The sequence below is a fragment of the Macaca thibetana genome, chromosome 8 (genome assembly GCF_024542745.1).
Source record: "Macaca thibetana thibetana isolate TM-01 chromosome 8, ASM2454274v1, whole genome shotgun sequence".
NCBI classification, from domain to species: Eukaryota; Metazoa; Chordata; class Mammalia; order Primates; family Cercopithecidae; genus Macaca; species Macaca thibetana.
Window position 1 is genome coordinate 59,997,254 of NC_065585.1, and position 18,212 is coordinate 60,015,465.

The following is an 18,212-nucleotide window of genomic DNA, read 5'->3' on the forward strand; positions in this document are numbered from 1 at the left end:
TTAATTACAATATAGTAAGTTAAGTATGAGGAGCTATGTACAAAGCATGGCCTAAAGAAAGAAGCAAACCCAAATGGATGTGTCCTTGTTGGGGGACAGATTTATGGAATGGGTGACATAGAATGATGATCTTTAAGAGAGAAGATGTTTTTGCCAGATAGACAAAACATAGAAGGTAGAACGAACGGGTTATTCTGGGCACAGGGAACAGCATACGTAAATGCGTGGAGGCATAACACAGTGTGTCAAAATCATCAGGTAACCCAACATCCCTCAATCTACTCACTCATCCATCCCCATAAAAATGCTAGATACTGTGCTATGCGTGAGTGATCCACAATGAAAAAAGAACAACCTGGCTCAAATGGTTTTAAGTCTAGTTGAAGAGAAAGACATTTTAAAAAGTGGTAGCAGCACTGAAGGAAGTGTCCTAACAGAGGTTTGCGGGAGTTGTGGAGGATGCACCTGAGTAACTTGGAATTTCAGGAAGGTTTCCAGATAAAACTGAGTATTGAAATAAAGGTGGATGTTCACCAGGATCAGGTATGGAATGATATTTCAGGAAAGTCAATCCCTACCCCTCACCCTTACCCTTCAGGCAACCTCTGTCTGTTTAATTGCAATGACACACTAGTGCTCCACTTCCTTGACAGCATTTGGTTATATCAGCCAATTTTGGTCAGTCTGAGTGAGGGTGTGCAGTGTTACCGTACTGTAGTTTTAATTTGTGCTTTCTTGAAGACTGATGATTTTGAGTGAGTTTTCATATGTTTACTTCTTTGGTGAAGTGTCTATTTGCCCTTTCTTCATGTACCATGTGCTCTATCCCAGTGGTTCTCAGCTTTGGCTGCACTGTAAAACATCTTTAGACTTTTGGTCTGGGCTCCACCTTCGGAAACTCTGATTTAATTGTTACGGCTTGTGGCCCCTGTCATTGGTGTTTATGAAAGATACACCTTCAGTGATGTCATGTGCGCTCAGTTTTGAAAACTCTACTGTTGTACTTCAGGGTTCTCGAACTTCAGGAGGCACCACAATCACCTAGAATGTGTGTTAAAACATAGAGGACTGGGGTCCACCCCAGAGTTTCTGATGCAGTGAGTCTGGGTTAGAGCCTGAGAATCTGCATTTCTACAAATATTCCACATGATATGATGCTGCTGGTTCTGGGGCCATCCTCTGAGCTCCACTGCTTTAGCCAAACTAAACTGACAACTTCCCCAATTCTTTCACATCTTTCTTCCTTGTATATACTCTCTTCTCTCTGTGTGGAATACCATCTAATTCTTTTTCTTACTTTGCATACATTTTTTCATTCTTCAAGAACCAACTAGAATGTTACACAGACTTTGTGAAGTCTGCTGTATCATCTTACTTCCCATACCCGATTGCATGACTTACGTGACATTTTTACCTATCATACTGTTTTGTTTATTTGTTCTGGTTGTAACATCTTCTCTTCTACCCAGAGAGAGGTCTGTGAAACCAGAAACCAGTAGGTCTTATTTTTTGAATCTTAAGCAACCAACAATATCTGGCATATTACTGAGTTTCCACTATTTAATTAAAAATTCTTTTGGTGGTTGTTTCAATGAATAAGTGTCTGGGTGACTAAAGAAAATGTGATATGTAAAGCTTCTTACATACTCAGTTTTCATAAACCACAAGTTACCATCTGTTACTAAATTCATGGCTAGATCACATGAGCCAGAGAACAAATCTATAGCAAAAACTGCAACAAAAGCCCTATGTCATCACAGGATACTGTTAGTGTTATCTTTATTTAAAAAGCCGTAAGAATAGAATTTAAGAATAAATTGTTTTGAATTGAGTGTGCTGAGAACTATAAAATCAAATAAAAATGTAACAAGCTGAAATCAAATCGTAATTCTTCTCAGAATATTACAGTTGTTTCCTGAAGTCTTTCTTATCAAATAAGAAGTGCTTTTTAACAAATTTGAATACTCTAGCATTTTTAAAAATACAAAGTTTCATATGAAGATTATGTTGCTAGAAATGTAATGTTTTATTGAAAGCTTCACTGGCAAAATGAGATGATCATAACAATAGCAATAATGATAACAAGAGCTGCAATTTACTTGTTTACTTTGTACCAGTGACTTTGTTAAGTGCAGTCCATGCATTAAATTTTTTTTTTTTTTTTTTTTTTTTTTTTTTTTTTTGAGACGGAGTCTTGCTGTGTCACCCAGGCTGGAGTGCAATGGCCAGATCTCGGCTCACTGCAAGCTCCGCCTCCCGGGTTCACACCATTCTCCTGCCTCAGCCTCCCGAGTAGCTGGGACTACAGGCACCCGCCACCTCGCCCGGCTAGTTTTTTTTTTGTATTTTTTATTAGAGACGGGGTTTCACCGTGTTAGCCAGGATGGTCTCGATCTCCTGACCTCGTGATCCGCCCGTCTCGGCCTCCCAAAGTGCTGGGATTACAGGCTTGAGCCACCGCGCCCGGCCCATGCATTAAATTTTTTAATCGTTACAAAAGCCCCATGAGGTAGGTATTATTATTCTGTTTTCAAATCAAGGCTGAAAGAAGTTAAATAGTTTGTTCAAGGCCAATATTCAATTCCATTTCTTTGTAGGGGTGCCAGATAAAACACAGGAAACCCAGCTGAATTTGAATTTCAAATTTATTAAATAAAAACACTTTTTGGTACATTTCATGAAATATTTGGGACATGATTATATTAGAAAATCACTTCCTATTTATCTGAAATGCAACTTTAACTGAGTGTCCTGTATTTTATTTGCTAAATCTGGAGACCCTATTTCTATCTGACTCCAAAAATTTTGCATCAGACCACTAGGTTGTATTGCATTCCAATTTTCTCTTATGTACAGGTAAGTATAGGTTTACTTATATGAAATTTCAAACTTTTAGCAAACTTCAAACATTTAGCAAAGCACCAAGGCCTTTTGTAATTTGCCCTTTGTTATCCTGGTCCCCACATTCGGGGTGCAGCAAATGCCAAGGCCTTGAAACAGGAGCTGAGCAGTGTCTGCCTGGAAGCTACAGAGCTGATGTGGGGTGAACAGGAGAGAACTAGGAGCCAGATCAGAGAGAGCAGGGACCAGATCATGCAAGACTTTGTAGATCATTGTAAGGACTTAAGTATCTATTCCAAGCAAGGTAGGCAGTTATTGGAGAGTTTTAAGCACAATGACATAGCCTGGCTAAAGCTTTAACACAACCAAATTGGCAGCTCTTTGGAGAACAATCTGCAGAAGAATAAGGCCAGAAGCAGGGAGTTATTGCAAAATATTCAGTCAGTAGCTCATGAAGCTGCTTTGTTCTGTAGTAGAACTCATGGTCCAGGCTTTAAGCTGTGTTACTTGGGGTCTTGGTGACAACTTCCAGCTTAGAGCTGGGGACAGGACATTATCCTTGTAACTTTAATGTGGAACCTGATGTGGCTTCTCTGGCACAATGAGACCTGAAGGGATCTTGCACTGACTGCACCTAGTGGGTCCTGCACCTCTGAGTGTGAGAGAGGCATACTGGTTCTTACAAAAGGCAGCAGCAAAGGCAGATGCAAGGCTGCATCCCCAAAGGGGAGGGCAGGTAGTGGGCAGGCAGAAGAAGCACATCATCAGATATGCTCCTGAGCACAGGTGAGATACTTTCTGTGACCCCCCAGAAGCAGCGGGGAGAGATTGTGAGGGAGTGGTAAGGTATTGCAGCTATGCAGAAGCTGAGGTAAGGCCAGTAGACTTTTATTATTAATATAACTGTGACTTCATTTATCCCATGTCTGGAAATACATGGAAACATTTGGGTCACCAAAATTAAATACACGAAGTTAAGTGGGACAATAAAACAGAAAATACAGGCCTGGCGCAGTGGCTCATGCCTGTAATCCCAGCACTTTGGGAGGCCGAGATGGGCGGATCACCTGAGGTCAGGAGTTCGAGACCACCCTGGCCAACATAGTGAAACCCTGTCTCTACTAAAAATACAAAACTTAGCCAGGCGTGGTGGTGGGTGCCTGTAATCCCAGCTACTAGGGAGGCTGAGGCAGGAGAATCAATTGAACTTAGGAGGTAGAGGTTGTGTGCAATCGCACCATTGCACTCCAGCTTACGTGACAGAGAGACTGTCTCAAAACAAAGAAACAGGCAAACACACAAACCAGAAAATATACAAAAGGATAAAAATGCCCTACAATAAAAACAGAAAGACTTGGCAAAGTTTTTCTGACTTTGGGAAAAAATATATAACAGGATACAAGAGCTGTACAACACAAAAAAAACTTAGCAAAGTCTTTCTGACTGTCTTTTTTTTTTTTTTTTTTTGGTCATAGTGCAGTAGGTCACCTAGACTAGGTCAATTGCAAGACACATGCACCATGATTGTGTATCTTATCCCTAACTCCATCCAAATAATTTTTTTATTTCTTTATGCCTTAAATATCTGTTCTCAGTAGGACAGGGAAGATAGCTTATGATGGATTGATAGAGTTCAAGACGAAGGTCTTTGAATGCTGTGCTGAAATACAAAAATCAAACAAAATTCAAAATCAAACAGATTAAGTAAGTAAAGAGTAGCACAAAATGCTTACTCTGTGCCAAGTATGTGCCTTTTAGACATTACTTCATTTACTCCTCATGGCAATTGTGAGCCAGACACATATTATTGCCAACCCTCTTTTATAGTGGAAAAACTAAAGTCAGTGAAGGCACAGGTAAGGGGCTTGCTCAAAGTCATGGGACTTTGAACATGCTTCTGTCAGACTGCAGGCAGAGCTCTTGTTTCTAGCAGTTAAGCCATCCAACCTCCGGGAAAGATTTTGCCTTAATGGCAGAGTTCTTTAACTAAAATAAAAATGATTAAATCAAGTGAGATGCCAAGAGTAGCAAGTCTGAAATAAGAGGGGACACTTATTACAAAGGGATCAGAGCTCTTGAAGAAGTGGGATTCCAGGTGGATAGCTGGAAGCAGAGATATCTGCCTATTACACACTTTCCCTCACATCAAAGGCTGAGTCATACCCCATTTCTGTTGAGAATAGCTGGTCAGTGGGCATGCATGACCCATGCAGGTCGCCTAGGCCAGGTCAATTGCAGGACACACGCACCATGGCTGTTCATCCTATCCCTAACTCCATTCAAATAATGGTGCTGCTTTCTTTATGCCCTCACTATCTATTCTCAGTAGGACAGGGAAGATAGCATATGATGGATTGACAGAGTTCAAGATAAAGGTCTTTGAATACTGTGTTAAAATACGTGCCCAAATCCAACAGATTAAGTAGTACTTTCTTCTTGTAATTTATAATTCTAACTAATTCAGTTGGTACTACCTTTGTGGAACATGTCTCACAAATTCTTGTTTGTCCTCTAGCCAGCATTCATTCAAAATGATAAGAAAAAGAAAGAGAAGCACAGTTGATAAGGGGGATCATCCAGGTGAAGGACTTCATTAGGAAAGAAACAAAAAGTCTCAAAAAGAAGGAGACATTTTCAGTCTTTCTCATAAAGAAAGACCAAGAATATTGACCAGAATGCTTTATGCATTACAGTTTTTCAATGGTGTACCAGAATGTTTGCTTTGAGTTGTCTTCAACTGCAGGATTGGATTTGAGGTCCAGACCTTCCCCAGTGTGCATAGAAATTCAATGCCTGGTAAGCCCAGGTGACTTACTGCTTAGTTGAGTGTTTTGTTAAATCCTGAAAGATGTATTACAACGTAGCACTCAGATTGCATGTCTAAGTATTACACAATTCAGCTAGGTAAATCTACTGTGGATTCTTGCTAGATTTACCTGATTTGATTGCGTGTAGTCAGTAAAAGGAAAAGTGATTATAAGTAGAATTCAAAAGAACTCAAATTCTCCTTAATCCATTTAAATGTTTTGCTTGTCTAGTTTCCTCTGGGAATTGGTTTAGCTCTGTAGTTTCAAACCTTGGCTTGATTCCAGGGTTGCTTCTTGAGATAATCTACACTGGCATTTTCAGCAAGCACCCTAGGTGTTGAGTGTAAGTTGACCAAAAACTCTCCTTTGGAAAAGGTGTTGAGTGTAAGTTGACCAAAAACTCTCCTTTGGAAAAGGTGTTGAGTGTAAGTTGACCAAAAACTCTCCTTTGGAAAACACTGGATTAGCCTAAGGCTGCATAACACATCTGACAGCTTTATAATGTCCTAGAGTGTTCACAGAAGCCTTTTCTCATACACCTCAGGAGAACTCATTTGCTTTTCTGAATTAGCACTGTGTTAAGCACTAGCCTTCCTATAGTATTTCCATTATGGCAAAGGCCACTTTAATTTTGGATGATATTATTTTTTATAAAGAGGAATACAGATTTGGTGGATACAAATAAAGAGAATAAAAGAGTTTGAAATGTTGTATTTGTGAAGTTTCCAATAGTTTTGTTTTTTAAAATTCACCTTTATGTATCGTGTGACTTACCTAATGCATTTTGGATTTTAAATATATTTTCCATTAAATGATCTGGGGACAATGAAGGATGACTTGAATATTGTTTATTCAACTTTAGCACATGTCGTTTCTTTAATTTGTCATCCTTCAAGGTAAAGTTCCAACCCCATTTCTGCCAGGAGTCTTTATTGACCGTAGTGGCTATGTCTGGTTCCCCACCTGTAAATTATGTTTTTCATATGGTTCTTACCATGACATGCTGCGTTGTATTTTTTGTCTGTGGCCTTTATCCTCAGTCAGTTCATATCTTTCTTATTTTCCTCTTTATCCCCAGTGGTCAGTCAATAAATACTTGCTAGTGGATTTATTCAGAAACACGACTATAGTAGTGGTTTCATAGTGTACGTACAGTGCATCAATACAAAGAGTTTAACTGTAGATAAATCCAAATTTTGATTTCTATGCACTACCGAAATATATAGGTATAGATTATTATAGAATCACAGATTTTTAGTCTTGGCTGACTTCTTATAAATTATAAAGTCCAAGCTTGTTTTTTTTGTTTTGTTCTTCTGTTTTTGTGCATGAGGAAATCAGTCATCTCTCTCGGTTTTTTTTTTTTTTTTAAAAGAGTTTTTGCTCTGTGTGCAGGCTGGAGTGCAATGGCACAATCTCAACTCACTGCAACCCCCGTCTCTTGGGTCCAAGCGATTCTCCTGCCTCAGCCTTCTGAGTGGCTGGGATTACAGGTACCTGCCACCATGCCCGGCTAATTTTTGTATTTTTAGTAGAGATGAGGTTTCACCATGTTGGCCAGGCTGGTTTTGAACTCTTGATCTCAGGTGATCCATCCACCTCAGCCTCCGAAAGTGCTAAGATTACAGGCATGAGCCACCACACCCAGCCAGGAAATCAGTCCTTTCTCTACAAGCCACTAAGCTACTTGAGACAAGGAGTCATACTCTTAAACATTTCCTTTCATACATAAAGCAATGACTTTAGTTATTCCTGCATTTTTGGTAGCACCTGGTGCATGCAAGATAGATTCCCAAATGTTAGTTGAAAGAATTGCTTCATGGAAATCAATTTCACTAAGTGTATATTTAGAACTAAACATTATGTGGATAGTCTGTGCTCTTATCTTTGGCTTCTCACCATCTCACAAGAGGCCCGACCACCTACAGCTACCTTACTAGCTCATTTTGTTGAATCTCCTTCACTTTAGATCCAATTCTTATTTCCTGTTCATTCTTTTGCAATGGCATTCTGAGCAGCCTGAGCAGCCAAATGGGCATGTGGATACCAGCTCTTCTTTGTGAGAAAATCTCTAATTATATTGTATCTTTGCTGTTCAAATCTATGATGCCCTTTATTATCTAAAAAAAGATTTGTGTTTTTATTTCGCTTTTTGGGAGCCAAGGATGGTTTGGTTCAGTAGCCTGGAAAGGAGAAAACAGTGAACACCAGACTAAGGAATTTTCTCTTGGCCAATCACTAGGAGAAACTCCTTAGTTTCAATCTGGATTGCAAGGACTGAGTGTTAAACCCTTCCTCATTTATTATTTTCCAAGTCTTAGAAACAAAATGATATACTAGACACAGGATTTATCTCTAGTTCCCTAAGCCTCCAGTGATAATAACAGGGTTGAGGGAGGAAACCTGAGTACCTCGAGGCAGGTGCTCAGTTCCAATCAGCTACTTTCTGTATATTTAGAGCATAGTCCAGATACCATGGTTTGGATTTATTGCCATGACTGTATGGTCAAGCCTTGCTCTTTCAGACATATTGCTCCTAGGAAACATGTGCATCCAGAGTAAAAATCAATGGTTTTTGAAAATTTCTGATTTTGCCTTACTATTTTGTAAAAAAGAAAGTCAAGAGAGACTCGGAGAAGTTATTTGGTTAGGTAGTTCAATTGGGACTGATAATGACAAATCTGGGACTGAAATTGGCTATGCCCTCTCTTTCATGTCAGCCTTTCGATAACTGTCTTACTCTTTCACTTTCTCATCCAATATTTGGAGTGACTTCATGTCCATCTAGATGACTCATCTTGCATCTGAGCCCCTTATTCCTTAAATTCTTCATCTGCTGTGACTTTGGCACTGATCCACTTCTATCACTCCCTCCCATGGAGCATCTCATCATCTCTAACTGTCCACCTCTGAAATATCTTGGTCCCTAAGTACAGACTTTGTTTTTCTTTTATTCATTTAGTTCCTCCTCCTCTGGTCCTTAATGGTATATATAGGGGCTTTTTGTTCCCTTTGTGCCTTTATTTTCTCATTTTTAACCCCCTGCCCCAACTGTGTTCCCTTCCTTCCCCATTGGTTAGATTCCATGACCCATCTAGTCAGCCACTCTTTTTAAACTAATATCCTCAACTCCTTTTATTTATTGTTGCTTTTTTGCACTTATCTGACAAAAATGCAACTCTGAACATGTTTGCTTTTTTCACGCTTCCATAAGGGCTGATAAAAGCCAATGGAGAAAGGCAGATTGATGACTTCATAACAGTAGTTCTCAAAGTGTGACCCCAGACCAGCAGCATCAGTATAATTTAGGAACGTGTTACAAATACAAATTCCTAGAGCCCCCTTCAGCATACTAAATCAGAATCTCTCAGAATGGGACACAAGAATCTGTGTTTTTACAAAGTTCTCTAAGTAGTTCTGATACACTTTAAAGTTTGCAAAATACGATATTAATTCTTGATCTTTAACCTTAACTGACTACTAACACTGCCAATCTTTATATGTTTTCTCAATTAGTAATCTTTAGTGTTTTCCATAGGAACCTTTTCATATCTTTTTCATTCTCCTCAAATCCGTGATAGTGCCCATCTCTCCTCATTCCCCAGAGGTTATCACTCTCTGACTTATCTTAGTTTGTGCTTGAACTCCCTCAAACTCCTGCCACAACATCCTCAGACTAACCATAGTCACTTGCAGTGGAGGAGTCTTCAGTTATATATACTTGTGTTCTGGATTCCTTTCCTTTCAGCATTGGGGAACTTTTATCTTTCTCTTCACCAAGTTCTCTCTCTGTACTGGCATCCTTCACCTAATCTCATCACAACTTACATTCACATTCTTTGGGATTTTGATTCTATGTGTGATGAAAAACATTGTAGGGTTTAAAGCAAGGAAATGGCATTATCTGACAGATAGTTTATAAAGATTTTTACCCTTCTTCTGTGGAGACTGGGTTGCATGAGGCAAGAGTTGAAGCAAGAAAACCAGTTTAGATATTATGGAAAATCTGAAGAGCAGGGATGGTGGCTTGGGTCATGGTACTTGTCGTGGAGTTGTAACTAACTTTGGGGGCGTCAGTTGGAAGTAGAATTAAAGATAAAGGTGGTGGTCAAGGATGATCTTAATCTTTGGTTTTAATAACTATGTTAATGGTGATGCTGTTTACCAGAATAAGGAAGCCTGGGAAAGAATAAAATGACTGGAAAAAAATCAAGACTGTTTCTGGCCTTGTTAAGTTTCAATTGTTTATTGGAGATCTGTGTGGTGATAGGCAGCTAAACATTTGACTCTAGAGTCCCATGAAGAGATCAGGGATAGAATGTGAATTTAGGAATCTTGGCCTATAAGTAATATTTAACACTCTAGTATTTGATGAAGACACCTTGGGACAGGGTGTAGAAAGAGAAGATGGCCTATGACAAAGCCCTGAGCTACCATAATATTTAAAGTGGGAGCATGGAGGGACAATTTCTAGTACAGGAAACTGAGAATGAGCAACTGGTAAATTAGGAGAATTTCTCAGAAGATGGAAGTGGTCAGCTTATGCAAAATTCTGCTGAGAAGTAAATTAAAATAAGAACAGAGAAGTAACCATTGTAAATGGCACATGGAGGCCTCCAGAGAGCTCAAGGAGTATAGTCACAGTGGAATCCTGACAGCAGAGGTCTGATTAGAATGAGTTGAGGAAATCATGTTGTTGAATTAGTCCTGCCGAATCATGTAGTCCTGCCTAAGGAGAAGCTGGGACATTTGTTTGTTCTTCACTCTAATCCTTAATCAACAGATTCCTGAAATCAATATCAGTCTCAGAACAGGTGCTTAAGTTCTGCAAACTGATACAGACTTTCATAGAAATAGGGGTGGTTGTTAAAAGCTCATATTTGAAAAGTTTAAATGAAGGTGCTGGCTGAGCACGGTGGCTCACACATGTAATCCCAGCACTTTGGGAGGCCGAGGTTGGTGGATCACTTGAGGTCAGGAGTTCGAGACCAGCCTGGCCAACATGGGGAAAACTCATCTCTTTTAAAATTACAAAAATTAGCTGGATGTGGTGGCAGGTGCCTGTAATCCCAGCTACTCGGGAGGCTGAGGCAGGAGAATCGCTTGAACCAGGGGGGCAGAGGTTGCAGTGAGCCAAGATCATGCTACTGCACTCCAGCCTGGGTGACAGACTGAGACTCTGTCTCAAAAATAATTGGTTAATTAAATAAATAAACAAAAAATCATAAAGGTGCCATGAATTTTAACAGAGCTGGCATGTTAAAAGTCAATATAGAATCTATGCAATTCAGCTGTCTTTGAAACTTGATAAAACAACCACCCAGACAAAATGAGTTAAGTAACAAAAGGTACAGTATTAAAACAAACTGGAATTGGATTTTTACCTGGGATAAGCCAAGTTTAATATGATCAGTCCATAGATATTTGGAAATTGGCAATGTATACACACAAACTTGCCCGCATATCATTTTTATTAGTTCAGTCCTTTGAGATAGTATATTTAATTTCATGCTTGATAAAATATGAGAAATAACATCCTCATCAGCATACATTTACCAAGTCCGTGATGTGGTTATGCAGGAAAGGATGTCTGGAAATGAGCAGTATAACGATTACAATATTAGGAAAATACAACTTGTAAAGAAGAAGGTCTTAGCCAAATTCCCAACTCATAATAACTGATTATCAGGCAGTACAGGAATTAAAAATGGTGAACACGCCATCTACCAAAGTGTCATCTTAGGGAGCACACTGTAGACAAGACTGTTGGCCACAAAAATAGTATAAATAATTATCATCAGTTAGTAACCCAGGTATCTTCCAGTATATTGTAGTTTGTTACCAGGATATTATATCCACATATAGTTCACTTGTAATCGTATAAATGCAAGGTTCCTTTTGCAATGGAGCATTTTGGAGAGAATCTTTCACTTTGGACTTTAAATATACCTAATCACTTATATAATATTTATTTTCCTCCTTCATTTAGACTTCCTATTTTAAGTTAGCAATTAAGTATTGAGCACTTATTATGTGCAAAGCACTGTACTTGTGTTCCCTTAAATATATGCATATAAGAGAAGTAAGCCCCAAATGATTTAATCCTTATTTTAGAATGAATGAGTTGCTAACATGCTAGTGTTGTTACCCAAAGGGTGTGAATACCAAATGTTTCGTTCCTACCAGCTCATGACCCCCATCTTCATCGAAGTCCTCCTCTATCCCATCTGTCATCTCTTCTCCATCAGCATCTGGCCCTCCTTCAGCAGGCTCCTCTGTAGAGTGATCTGCAATCTCTGACACACATTCCTCTTGGATCAGCACTAGACTCTCTTCCAATTGCTTCTTCTGAGCTTCTGGGGGGGAAAAAGCAAATGACTACTACCTTGGGTTGCTCATGAGCCATTTGGATAAACCATGAAAAAACAGTGCATGAAAGGGTAAACTCTATATGCTATTAAAGGTGTACAGAAGGTAAGGTAACATTATGCTTTAAGTGATTTTTTTCAATCATGTACAGTTTTCTATGTGCACTTACATGTAAGCATATTTAACAGAATTAGCAAAAATTAGGGAATCCAGATGGTAGTAGTACATAAATTAGTAAGATTTACATAAACAGATTGATTTTTCTGGCTACTTTATTTTATATATAGTGCTTTCTAAAAAGGATGGTCTTTCTGAGAGGAAAATAGAGCAAAAACAAATGGCAAAAATCAGACTCATCATAGAAATTGTTCACTCAAGGAAGCAGGATGGAGAAAATTCATTGACAAGTTCAAACCTAAGTGAAAAAGACAAAGAAAAACTCACTGAGGAAAAAAGTACAAAAGCAAATATGTTGTTTTTTCAAAAAACATGTCTATGTGAACAATACCCTGAAAATTTAAAGTCTAAATTCTGTTGGCAGATGTGGTTAACTTCAATGGTTAAGAACATAAATTCTGGGGTCAGACAACCTGGGTTCAAAGTTGAGCTTCATCACCTAATAGCTTTGTGATGCTGTTCAAAGTCAAAATGATTAACCCTCCATGTGTCTTAGTTTTCTCATCCATGCAATAAGGACAACAATTTCCTACACTTTCAGGGTTTGGTGTAGTGAACCAAAGTGTTAGTATAGTGACTTGCAAATAATAAGTGCTCAACAAACAAAGCTACACTCTACATTAGTAGAATTTCTTCTAGTTGTCAGGATCTGTGCATTCCATTCACAGAAACCTGCTCAAATGGAAAGTGTGCTGACAGTATCATAATTATTTCCTCTAGTGGGTGGTATTCATTTCCTATGATAATATAAAGAAATGTTGGGCATCTAATAAATTAGATCGTCGTATGTTCCTCCTTCTCTACCTTATTTCCATGTGTTCATGACTATTCCAAAGTTAGTTGTTTTCACTAATTTTGCTGGGTTTTTAAAAATCAGATTATTAATCTATCCTTTGATCTGAGTTTTTAAATAGCCTAAATTTTGATAATTCATTACAATAAAGGTAGTTTATAGAGCTAAATAACTTTAGGGTATTCATTTCTGGTCTTTTTCATAATGTGAGATTAAAGGAAAACGAGCACTGATATAAACATTTTGTCTCAGCACGAAACTTTTCAAACAACTAATATGTAAATTAACAAACTGATAGAAATATAATGTACAAATAAGCAAATAAGCAGGTATTCTTTCCAAGAAATTGTTTACAATTAAAATAATTTTATAAATAAATGTGTATCTATACCTTCTTGCATTTTAATTCTCCAAATGATAAAGTTTATTGAAAATAAGACAGTAGTAGAGGGTTGTTTTGCCTTGCCTCTGTTGTCAAAGTTTAGTTACTCTGAGCTCTAGTTGACAGGATTCTAGCTCTAGCTTTGTTACTTACCCACTGAATTATAGACACTGAGTTTGAGTCTAAGTTTTGGCCATTTGGTCAGGTCAGGTCATTTAAACACATTAAGTCATTCTTTCTTCATCTATACCTACCTCTGGGTTTTACTGTGAGAATTAGCAGAGCTTGTATTTGGGAAATGTTCTGCAAATTATAAAGGACTACATAAATGTGTTCCGTGTTCTATTAGACACAAAAGGGAGACGGTATGCTCTTACTGTATGTTGAAGGAATAACAACAGTAAGCGTAGATCAAGAGGCCTGTTCAGATCAGAGAATAACACTCATGGGGCTGAGCCTCTGTTTCAGAGGAGGAAAGGAGCTGGTGGATCAAACCAAAGCTGCAAATAATTACTATGGGTATCATAAATGACCAAAACATAGGCTCCCTTTCATTAAGAGAAAGCCATTTACTTCATATAAATAGACACAAGCTATACACGTCTTGATGTTTTTAAAATCAACTTATTAGGTTCAAATTTCTCCATTTAACAACATTACTAGTGCAGTAAGGATGTGAACTCTGCTTTTAAAACTGTATTTTTTATCTTGATATGCATATACAGATGTACTGATGGAAGGAAGTATGGTATATAAATTCTTCCCATTTTTCCTAATGTCTATATAACATTTAGCACAGAAAGTCCTGTGAAGACTATAAAGTGATTATTGTAAAATATAACCAAGATTTTTTCTAAATACAGAAAATTATCCAATTTAAGAAGGTAAAAGTGAGTTAAAGAAAAAAAATCTGTTTAATCTACAGAAGACTCAGTTGTCTGAATTAAAAGGAAGGTAAATAAGGCAAGAAAGACCAAAAACACTCTCAATTTTACTCTTACTGAATATTTCTAGGTTTTATTCTCATTTTCCTTCCAGATATCATTCATTGTGCTCTACAATTCTAGATCTGCAACCTAGGTCAACCCACATACACATCTATGAGTAGGCTCCACTGAGAAAACGATGTGATAGGTCGACTAGCTCGAGCACTGGACAGTTTTGAGTCCTCTACCAATAATCACATCTCTTGTTCTATTCTGTTGCCTCTCCTATCACTGATCCTTTGACTGCACGATGGAGGTGGCTACTCTGGTTTTGGCCCCCACTCTTCCTCCTAAAAAAGGTTTTTGTACATATCATCTAAACCCCTCACCTCTTGCCACTGTATGTCACCATTCCACTTGTTTGAAATGCCCTAGCTTTCAAGACCTGGTGCTGGTACCTCAAGAAAGAGGGAGAAATAGAAATTTGGGATTCTTATAATTCTATGCAGTGAAAAATGCTTTGAATCTTATAATTTTTTTAAAACCAAACGTTCTCAATGTTAGGTTATTGTGTTTATCAAACCAAACGTTCTCAATGTTAGATTATTGTGTTTATCTTTTTGTTACAACACATAAATGGACTTTTGCTTAAGACTGACAAATATGAGGAATTCAACTGGCCTAGCATATCCATTTCTTCTCTCATGATTCCAGAAACATTTGGTTTTTGAGAACGCTTATGTTTTGATTTTGAAAGTAACATATACGTGTGTGTGTATATATATATATATATAAAATTATATATAATATATATAATTTATTTATATCACACACACACACACACACACACACACACACACACACACATATATATATATATATAATTTTTTCTCTAGAAGATCTCTGGCCAAGGAAGCATAGCAGATTTTCAAAGGACCCCTGTAGGACCCGACTTTAAAGAGGCATAGTCCTCATCTGGCTTCATATATCGATTTGTTTCAGCTTGTATCAGGAAAGCTGACTTTCCTGATCTTCCCAGCTGAATGTAATCTTTCCCTCTTTGATCAACCAAGGCCCTGATCAAATGCTGTCTTATAGTTAGTTCTATTTTCTTATCTTTTCATTAGTGTTTAAGCTTCCTGGAAATTTGAGCTATTGCCTCAGAAGATCGTTGTCACACTAAAAGGGGATGATATGGAGGTTCATCTTTTGTAAACTGAAAAGCACAATACAAGTCAGTTATCAAAACATTTTGTTGTGCTCTGTAGCCATCACTAAATGCCTTGCACATGAAGAGGTAAGGTATCAGGAAGGATATAGAGTTTGAGATCCATACTTCTGCTAATTACTAGTCCTATTAATTGTGGTTTTCTTCTCTAAAAGGTAAGCATGAAAATAACATCTATTTCAGAGAATTGCTGTGTGCTCTAATGAAGAAAAAGATGTGAATGTGTTTTTTAGACTGCAAAGACCACACAAACGTGTTATAACAGGTTCAAAACAGTTCTTGAGTTGAATCTATATTTATTTCTTGATTGCTATAGACACATTTCCCATGTCAAACTTATTCACCCCTACTGATCATTAAGAATCGGGCACTACAAAGATTATTTTGAATTTTGGTTTCAAAATGGCCTTTTTAGTTCTATGTTTAGACAGGCATAGTCTAGTACTGATACAGTTTGGCTGTGTTCCCACCCAAATCTCATCTTGAATTGTAGCTCCCATAATTCCCATGTGTTGTGGGAGGGACCCTGTGGGAGATAATTGAATGATAGGGGTGGTTTCCTCCTAGTAAATAAGTCTCACAAGATTTGATGGTTTTATAAGGGGTTTCCTGTTTCTCCTGACTCTCACTCTCTCTTGCCTGCTGCCATGCAAGATGTGCCTTTCATTTTCTGCTGTGATTGTGAGGCCTCCCCAGACACATGGAACTGTGAGTTCATTAAACCTCGTTTTTAAGTTAGCCAGTCTTGGGTATGTCTTTATTAACAGCATGAGAACAAACTAATACAGTACATAGTACATAGACACAGTTACTCTATTTTTTGTATTAATATACAACATACATGTGATTCTGATGTATTTCAAAGGCAGGGGTATATTAATACAGTTCATTGCAAAAAATCTTATATATTATTCTCATCATCCAATCATTAACTTGAAAGCTAAATGCTTGGAAGTCATTATCTGAGTTGAGCAAAAAAAAAAAAAAGCTTTAATTATAATGGTAATTGATTCATAGGAGTTTAACAAATACAATCAGCCTGTGCGTTAGTAATAGGTAGTGAACATAGCTTTTGTCATCTCAATGGGAAATATTATAATCACTAAACAATGATAGGTTCCATAAATAAAATCACACATGAAAGCACATCTTCTTTATTAAACTGTTGGTTCACAGTTTAATAGGCAGTTTTGATTCAGTAATTATGTTGCTGAAATGGAGATAAAGCAACTTGTTCTTTTTTTAATAAATAATTATCTAATTTTACTTTTCTTAGAGATGAGTAATGTTGTTTATTCTTAACTTTATACAATTCTCTTTATTTGCATAGTTATTTTTCTAGTCATCACTCTTTATTGTCAATGTGAGTGTGTGAGTGTGTATGTGTGTTTGTGTGTATGTGCATTTCTCTCTCTGCCACTAAAGCTTCTTTGGGGCAGAAACATTTTTATTATTCATCTTTGTTTACCTGGTGGCTAACTCAGACCCTTAATCACAAATTAAGTGTTTGCTGAATATATTAATGAATTGTGGAATCAACTAATGAAAATAAATGTCAAATGTGTCAAATTCTTTTTAGTTAAAGTGGCTGCTGAATTTTACATACAGTGGTAACAAAAATATAAATCCAAGATTAAAACAAACAAACAAACAAACTGCAAAACCTCCTTCCCACATTCTACATAACAATCCCATACCACAAAGTCAAACTAAAATGTGAGGTGTGAAATTTTCTGAGAAGAAAATTGTTTGTGTTTATATTGACAAGTCTTCAAGAGAACAATGAAATGTGACGTCTTCCAGTGCTTATTGGAGGAGCGCTGCCTTCGAACACTAACATATTTTGGAGTCTGTTGGTTTCTTTAAGTCAGAGTGATGGATAACCATAGCATTTATTTTGTGAACAGAGAAATGAGTATCAGATTTTTTTTTAAAGAGTTGATTAGAAGCCAAAAAGCCAGCAGCTTATGTCTAAAAGACACCTGTAAGACACCTACATTATGGATTACAACAAAAAGGTTTATAATGGCTACAAGTTAGTGAGTGCTTATGAAGTGCTGGCCATGTAAGATTCATTAACTTTAGTCCTTGAAATATACTGCAATGTAGGCTTATTTATCATTTTACGCATGGGGAAACTGAGGAACAAATAAGTGCTCATGGTCACACAGTAAGAAGTGCAAGAGCTGGAATTCCAACTTAAAATTCCTAATCTTATAACCTTGGCTGTTTTCTTATATATCTCTTAAAAAAGAAGGCCTAATCTGACATACCAAGGGAATGCTTCAAATCTCTTCAATAACCAATTTTAAGTTTAAGAATGAAGAAGTCTGTTTAGTTAGGGGCACATGTTGTAGTTAAGCTAAACAATGACTATCAAAGGAAAAGAAGTATAAATTACAGGTAAATATTTCTGTTAAGGGAAAATGCCTAAGGCTTTAAAAAGCCATGAAAGGAAAGAATTTAATATTACATTCCAATCCTCATATTCAAATATTTTTTTCTGCACATCTCATCTCTACTTCAAAAAGCTATCTATGATTCAGAAAACAAGTTAGAATTGTTGAGATTTATGTTCAAAGCATTTTTATTAAATTGAGTTTGCTGCATAGCTATTATCATTAATATAACTATGAAAATTGGTTGAGTTGGCAATTAAGTTTTTCGACATGCTGCCTTAATTGCTAGA

The 18,212-nt window shown here is 37.3% G+C and overlaps 1 protein-coding gene across 5 annotated transcripts in view; it reads right to left on the bottom strand.

Moving 5' to 3' along the window:
* RALYL (RALY RNA binding protein like) overlaps positions 1-18,212 on the bottom strand; it is a 715,531-nt gene that overhangs the window by 22,128 nt on the left and 675,191 nt on the right. For all 5 annotated transcript variants that reach the window (XM_050801558.1, XM_050801556.1, XM_050801557.1 and 2 more), the window contains one exon: positions 11,832-12,004. In XM_050801558.1, coding sequence (XP_050657515.1) covers positions 11,832-12,004 — 173 coding nt within the window. The remainder of the gene's footprint in view (positions 1-11,831; positions 12,005-18,212) is intronic.